General features: G+C 50.5%; 1 protein-coding gene across 2 annotated transcripts; it reads left to right on the top strand.

The window, feature by feature from the left end:
- Positions 1 to 3,132: 3,132 nt before the first annotated feature.
- Positions 3,133 to 5,754, top strand: LOC127757705 (TPD1 protein homolog 1A). 2 transcript variants are annotated; one of them, XM_052283271.1, is made up of 4 exons: positions 3,133 to 3,289; positions 3,648 to 3,810; positions 4,503 to 4,625; positions 4,988 to 5,754. In XM_052283271.1, exons 2-4 carry the CDS (start codon positions 3,675 to 3,677, stop codon positions 5,407 to 5,409), a joined length of 681 nt encoding a protein of 226 aa, XP_052139231.1. In that variant the 5' UTR covers positions 3,133 to 3,289; positions 3,648 to 3,674; the 3' UTR covers positions 5,410 to 5,754. The 2 variants fall into 2 exon arrangements, with proteins under 2 accessions (XP_052139231.1, XP_052139232.1); XM_052283272.1 differs by lacking the exon at positions 3,133 to 3,289 and adding an exon at positions 3,470 to 3,558.
- The last annotated feature ends 1,529 nt before the right edge of the window (positions 5,755 to 7,283 follow it).

Here is a 7,283-nt window from a genome sequence, read left to right on the forward strand (position 1 = left end):
TCTAGCAACCTCTTGGCAAATCAAGGTAGAGGCTGACCTGTAGTGTAGAAGGTCAATATTACATGGAAATATGACAAAGTGTGCATTCGTGAGTGCATGTATATAGAGAAAAGGAACCTAAAAGTGATAAATATCACGCTGGTTTTTTAGACAGTGATTGTAGACATGATCGTTTGTTTTTCACATGTTATATAACTATTTGTTTGCGTGCTTGGTAATTCGTCTAGATTAAATAGATTGGGGGTGTCAAATGTCTGGAATTATAGTTAGGAGGGTAAATCATATTGTTCGCAATAGTCGTGTGGTAAATTGGACTTAACCTAATTCAAGAAACTAAGAACAAAAATGAATGGTGTAATCCCATAATCGATCTTATTGGTTAGGATCGTCAACCAAATTAATCTAAAAATTCGTGTCATACTTATGAATCGTGTGTTGTTCCATAACCATTTAATCCATAACCATGGACAAGGTTTTTTATGACAATGCATATCAAGCGTTTAACAAATGAGGATACAACAGGTGGTGCCAAGGATACGACAATCAACCATAGTCATCAACTCAATATTTGGCACTTCCTAATTCCTTGTCTTCGCATGTATGCACCCATGAATGCATGGTTTTATCGCATTTCCATGTAGGGGTGAAAACGGTAACGGTAATTACTGGTCGACCGGCGTTCGTTTTCGACTTTCTACCGGCCGAGCCATATGGAAATGGTAATCGACCGAAACAAAAATGGAAATGGTAAAAAATATGGAAATGAAAACGGAAATGGTTTTGCTGTTATACCGATCGTTTCCGTATTTACCGTATTCTTGCGGAAATTACCGTTTCTTATAATATGGTAATTACCGTATTCTAAATATGTCGATATTATAGGACATGTCTATACTTGACCCACAGCTTATAGATTGAATGACTCTTCAATAAAATCTCTAACTTTTGTATATGGCTAAAATGAAGTTAATTTATAATTTATATAGCATATATATATATATATATAACATACTTATGTAAAGTTAAATATATGTTTTTATAGTTTAATGTTTCCGTATTTGTTACCGGTTTCCGATCTGTACCGACATGTTTCCGTCCGTATTGTTCCGTTTCCGATTTTCCGATATTTCCGATATCGTTTTCGTTTCCGACTTTACCGTTTCCGATTTCGTTTCTGAGAAAAATATGGTTACAGAAATGGTTGAGGCTGTTTTCCGACCGTTTTCATCCCTATTTCCATGTGATGTTCATCTTTACGATATAGTCCGGCCTCAAACTTTTGATTTGCTTAACATGTGGCTAGCATGACGAGTTAGTAGTGTTAGTGTTAAGCCTCCAAAAGGCACTCCAACAATTTCTTTTTGTTTGCGTTCTGAAAAGCCACACGAGTGCGATTGTTAGTGGTATATGATGGGAGGAATGAAGACACACGAATGGAACAAACACGACAAACGAGACCAACCGTGCGCAGTAATCACCAGCTACGAGATTAGCCGTAATTTTGACAAATTGACCCTTCTATAAAACTTATTTTCAAAATAGACCGTGCCAGAAACTAATTTTAAGAATAGGCCGTTACCTCAGCGTCAACGACGATGGCGCTAAGCTAAAACGTCCCAGCGCCACCCTAATTGACGCTGACATCATGTCCGACGTGGAACACATTAGCCACGTTAGAAGAGCTCAGCTGGCGCTGATATCTCAAGGTTTAAAAGGGTGTGCGGGCAACAATCAACTCAAATTGAAGTTAGCTCGGTGGTGGGTTGTTGCGGCCGCAAGGGAAAGGAGGTCCAGGGTTCGATTCTCACCCTTGCATTCAATTCATTTTTTTTCTATCGCTCCTTGCTCCTAAATTAAACTCATTTTATTTATAAACTCGGTAAGAACAAATCTGATAACCTAAATTATACATCACAAGTTTTAAAATACAAAATTATAATCATTGAGCTTAATATTTTAATTAATGTTTCAAATTTGTTTATTCCAAATTGAACATAAAATAATCCCCTGTAAAGGAGTAACATAAAAATAAATCTACAAACAAAATATGTGATTGTTTGAAAAAAATTTCAATTGAAGAAGATTTAAGGAGAATAAGAAAGAAAAAGCCTGAAAAAGAGCTATCCTTGGTTCGAACTAGGGACCTGTGAGTTGGAGCAAAAGAACCCCACCATCGAGCTAGCTTATCGCTTACGAATCTTGTAGCCCACATAGTCTTTTGGTCGTTCTAAAATGTCAGCGCCAGCACATATGGCGCTGAGCTCTTCTTGCGTGGCTAATTTGTTCCACGTCGGACATGATCTCAGCGCCAACTATGGTGGTGGCTCAGCGCCAAGGCCTATTCTTGGAATTAGTTTTTAGCATGGTCTATTTTGAAAATAAGTTTTATAGAAGGGTTAATTTGTCAAAAATACGGCGAGATTAGCATGATATTTGTCGCTACCGGAGTCTCTTTCTTCACACACATGCACCCATAAATGCACGCTTTACTGCATCTCACCCGCATAATATTTCACTTATCATACTATAGATCGGACCGTTGATTTATACTGAATTTGGTGTGACAAGTTAAGCATGAGGATGGTAAATTAACCTCCAACGAGCACTCCAACATAATCCTCCTATTTTGTTTCCTCCTAAAAATGGCTGCTCTCCTCTACCGATTCAACATTCTCTCTGCTTCCAAAAGCACAAGAGGAAGTAAGGAGGAGGAGGCAGAGAAGGCCACCAAAAACCCAATCCCCCCAAAAAAAGGAACCCAGAATTCAAACCAACAAAAAGTTTGCCAAAAATTCCCCAAACTTTTCCAAAGGCCAAGCCACACTTCCACACTCCACAGTGCCATATACCCAGGCTCTCGCTCTCTCTCCCTCCCTGTGCAGGCTGTGTGCAGCAGCCTTGACCAGAACCGGGCCAGACCGGATCACTTTCCTTCTGGTCCCTGTCGGGTCGGTCCCCTCCTCCTCCCTCCCTCTCTCTCTTTCTCTCTCTCTCTCTCCACCGCGCCGGCCCGGTTCGAGCCCGACTCGACCACACGCCACGCGACGCCTCCTTCCGTTCCGCTCCGGCCGCGCCGCCTATATAGGCCTCGGGTCCATTCACACCGCCTCGTTTCGTTTCGTTTCGTTTCGCCGCCCGCTTCCGCCGCGCGCGCGCACGTGCGAGAGGGGAGAGGGGGATAGCGACGCCGCGCCCAAACCCTACTACTACTACTACTCCTCCTCCGCGTCCTCGCCGGCCACCCCTCGCCGGCCTCCGTCGCCGCCCCCGCCTCGTCATCCACCAGAAGGTAGGCGCCGACCTCCTCCAACGACGATTCCTTCTCCTTCTCAAGCCCACGCGGGCGAGGGTTCCGAGGTGTGCGAGCGTGGCCTCGTCTCCGTCCCGGCGACGCGTGCTCCGGTGGGAGTGGGAGGGATGGTGTCCGCGTCGGTGTGGGCGGAGGCGGAGGAGCGCGTGCAGCGGGGGAGGGGGCGCGTGGCCCGAGGCGGCGCCGCTGCGTGTCCTCTCTCTCGCAAGCTTTCTGCGGGCCTTTTTGGTTTCTCCGCCGATGCTCTAGTTCGTCGCAGCCTTTTCTGTGTAGTATTTTCGTTGCAGATGGAGGTGGCAGATCTGTCTCGTGACCCCCCGGAGTTTTTTTGTTTCAGGCGTTCGTGCGCACGGGTTTCCGCGCGATGAGGGTCTCCTCGGCGTCCAGTACGCCGCCGCCGCCGGCGTTCGCGGCCGCAGCGTGGGCGGTGTTGCTGCTCGCCGCGCTCCGCTCCGACGTCGCCCTCGCCACCGTCGCCTCCTCTTCCAACGACGACGCAGGTGACGCACCATTCCAAAACCACCTGCCTCCATCCTGTGCGCTGCTGCTCGCTTCTCCCACACATGATTCGCCAGTTTTTTTTTTGTCTGCACATATATTTCTGAAAAAAAAAATCGCTATCCTTTCCTCGTCAAATCTCTCTGCGTTTTGGCTCCGTTTCGATGAGATCATTCTCCTTAAAAAAATTTTGTATGAATAAAACTCTCGAAATACCGCACGGGTGCAATGGATTTCCGCCCAATAGTTTTGCATCACTAGTAGCATCATTAATAATTACAGATGATCTCTCTCTCTCTCCATCCGTGCGGTTTCTGGAATTTGCATTGTACTGCACTGCTACTGTTCATCGTGTTCCTGCGCCTTCCTTTCCAAGATTGGGATACGAACAAGGAGAGGCGCAGCGCGGTGGGCCCACCACCAACCCACCCACCCATCCATCCATCCATTCCCATGGATTCGAAATGTTTTTTTTGGTTGGTTGGTTGGTTGGTTTCGCTCTGTTCGTATCGCTGTTCTCCCACTGTGTAGTCTGTGTGCTACTGCTGCCGCCGCGACGTGGATTTGTCGCGTCGGGGTGAAGTCTTTGGGCTTTTTGTGTGTCGCTGACGGGGTGGGGCCCACTCCGGGTTGGTCCCACGTGTCTGTCGCCGTGTGGCGGGGGTCTAATCGTGCGGGCGTTTTTTCTGTGCAGGTCTCTCGCCGTTGATGCCGCCGCCGCCGCCGCCGCTCGCCGCCCCGGTTCCCGCGGCGGTTTCTCCGGCCCCGGCGACGCCGCCCGCCGTCCTCTCCCCCCGCAAGCTCCTCCGCCCGCCAGGTAAAAGCAAGTTTCCTATCCCCGATTCCCTCGGCGATGCGTCGCTCGCCGTCCGATTGACCGATCGGACGGCTGATGCTTGGCCCACGCGGCCGGCGCTTTCTCCGACAAGCCTCTGACGCAGGCCGTGGGGGCCAGAGGGTAGAGCCTGACATGTGGGGCCCACGGAGACGCCTCTCGTTTTGTCCTCGGAGACGAGACGATCCCTTTGGCGCGCCATGATTCCATCGCCGTCCTCACATTCCATTCTGTCGTATCGGAGCATGACATGTGGGCCCGTGTCTGCCGTGCTCTCAGTTTTTCGTCGCCGCATGCATGCAGTGACTGACCGGTGGGGCCCGCTTCCTTTCTCCCTCTTGCAGGCGCGGATGTCGTCGGCGTCGGCGTCGTCTCCGGCGGCAGCGGCGGCGGCGGAGGAGACGGAGTACGGACGCGCCGGGTGGACGACGGGTGCGCGGGGGCGGACGACATCGCGATCTACCAGGGGAGGGCGACGCCGCTGCCGAGCGGGGTGCCGGCGTACACGGTGGACGTGATGAACCGGTGCGCCGGCGGCGACGAGGAGTGCGCCATCGCGGGGATCCACGTGCGGTGCGGGTGGTTCAGCTCGGTGAGCCTGGTGGACCCGCGCGTGTTCCGGCGGCTCGGCCACGACGACTGCCTCCTCAACGACGGCCGCCCGCTCCTCGCCGGCGAGACCGTCTCCTTCGAGTACACCAACTCCTTCCCCTACAAGCTCTCCGTCTCCGTCGCCACCTGCGTCGTCGACCCCGCCGCCCCATAGCCGCCGCCGCAGCGAAAAAGTAGACAAAACAAAAGAAACGAAAGAGAAACAGTAGTACTAGTGACATCTCTTGCCTTAGTTTTTCTTTTCCTTTTTTTTTTTGACCCCATGTCAGTATCACTCACAGAACAACAACAGCTGATCACCATTTGCTACGCCTCACGCAGTGCGTACTCCTCCCAACATGTATGAAACCCTCATTATACTAGCGTTAGCAGTAGTCGCAGCTTCTTGCATGCAGCTTAGCATTGTTGTTAAGTTGCCTGTCAGGCAGATCAAAGTGTAATTAACCCTGTTTTTCTCAATCTCTCGGGTGGTCTTGACGCGCGGATGAACAAGTTTATTTTTGTCACTTTTTGGTTGTTCTTCCCTCTCGTGGTACTGTGCTTTGTGGAATTGTGGTGGTGGTTGGTTGTGGTAAAACCGGGAATGAATCAGGTCACGTGTAAGTACAACCGTGCATGCATGGGTGACAGCTCGTCGGAAGTGGAATTAATTGCACTTTTGAGGCTAAAATGGAATCTTCTCTTTCTCTTTCCCCCTCTGGCTCGTTTCAGGCCCGGGTCAAGTTAACAACTGTAGACATGTCCTTCACCCTTCGCCCTTCGTCTTGTTGCTTCTGCTACGATTGCAGGTTTGCTACACTGTTCGTTGCAGCAACAAAGCATGCATGCTTGCTTGCTTTCTCCTTTTGGCTCAAGCTTTTGCATGTGGTTTGGCCCCTGTGCTGAGCCCTGTGAGGCAGTGAGGAGGGGGTCCCAGTTCCATGTCATGTGGAACGGAATGCCGTTTTGGCAAAAGGGCAATGGCAACCATTGCTCAATTGCTGCATCCACCGTGCGGCTCGTGTGTGGTTGAGGGTGAATCATGCCGCTGCGATGCTGGCAATCTGGTGGTGGCGTGTATACGGCGCGCGGAGGTAGGGAAAGCTGGGTTGGGGGTGGTGTTTTGTGCAAAAGACCGTGGTCCTCTTGCATGAAGTCTGTGTTGTTGACAGATATGCGATGGACGCGACGCGATGGGGCTTTGTGCCTTTGCCTGCGTGTGGCATTAATTGGAGAAGGGAGTGTTTATGTGTGATGCGATGTGATGCCGGTGCCCTCTTTTCTTGGGATGGGAAGGGCGAGTAGTAGTAGCAGCAGCAGTAGCCTCGTATTGTAGGGATGGTTCATGATGCTGCTGCTACTAGGATTGTTGGTGGTTGGTGTACGGGCCCCGGCGTTGGGTTTACACGTGTACTGGCATTTATACTGTTTACGGGGCTCCTCCTACTAGCTCTGTGTAGAAGAATGGTGTATTGGTGTGTGAGATGTGAGTTCAGACACTGGCATATGAATTGAATCGAACTGAAGGAGATGGCCAGATGAAGGAAGAAATGCAGGAAGGATCGATGCAAAATCCAATCCAAGGAGAGCGAAATTTCATTCGTGTGATGGGGGGGCCCTGGGCAGAGGTAGTGAATGCGGATGAAGGCGTTCGTGAACTTGCCAAATCAGCCGGCGCATTGAAGCATGTGAACGCCATTGAACACCCGGAACACTACCACTTTGGAGCGAGGTAGTAACAGTGATGTGTACAGTAGTGGCAGTACTAGAATGGTGCACTCCTCAACGGAAAACGGGGGGGGGGGGGGGGGGGGGGGGGCCGGGTGACAGCGAGTGGGCGGTCAACAGAGGAGAGTGAGAGAGTAGGCACGATCGGATCGGACGGCCTAGGAAGAATGAAAGCCCCGAATTGTGGGCGCAGGGTAGCGATCTCGCCGGAGTGGCATGTCGCGGGAGTCCCGTTCCGGAATGTGGTGAACAGTGACAACGGCCATCCCTCTACTGGTTGAGCTCCTCGATCTCCATCTCTACAGTGACAGTCTAGTACTA

This window comes from Oryza glaberrima, chromosome 12, assembly GCF_000147395.1.
Source record: "Oryza glaberrima chromosome 12, OglaRS2, whole genome shotgun sequence".
NCBI classification, from domain to species: domain Eukaryota; kingdom Viridiplantae; phylum Streptophyta; class Magnoliopsida; order Poales; family Poaceae; genus Oryza; species Oryza glaberrima.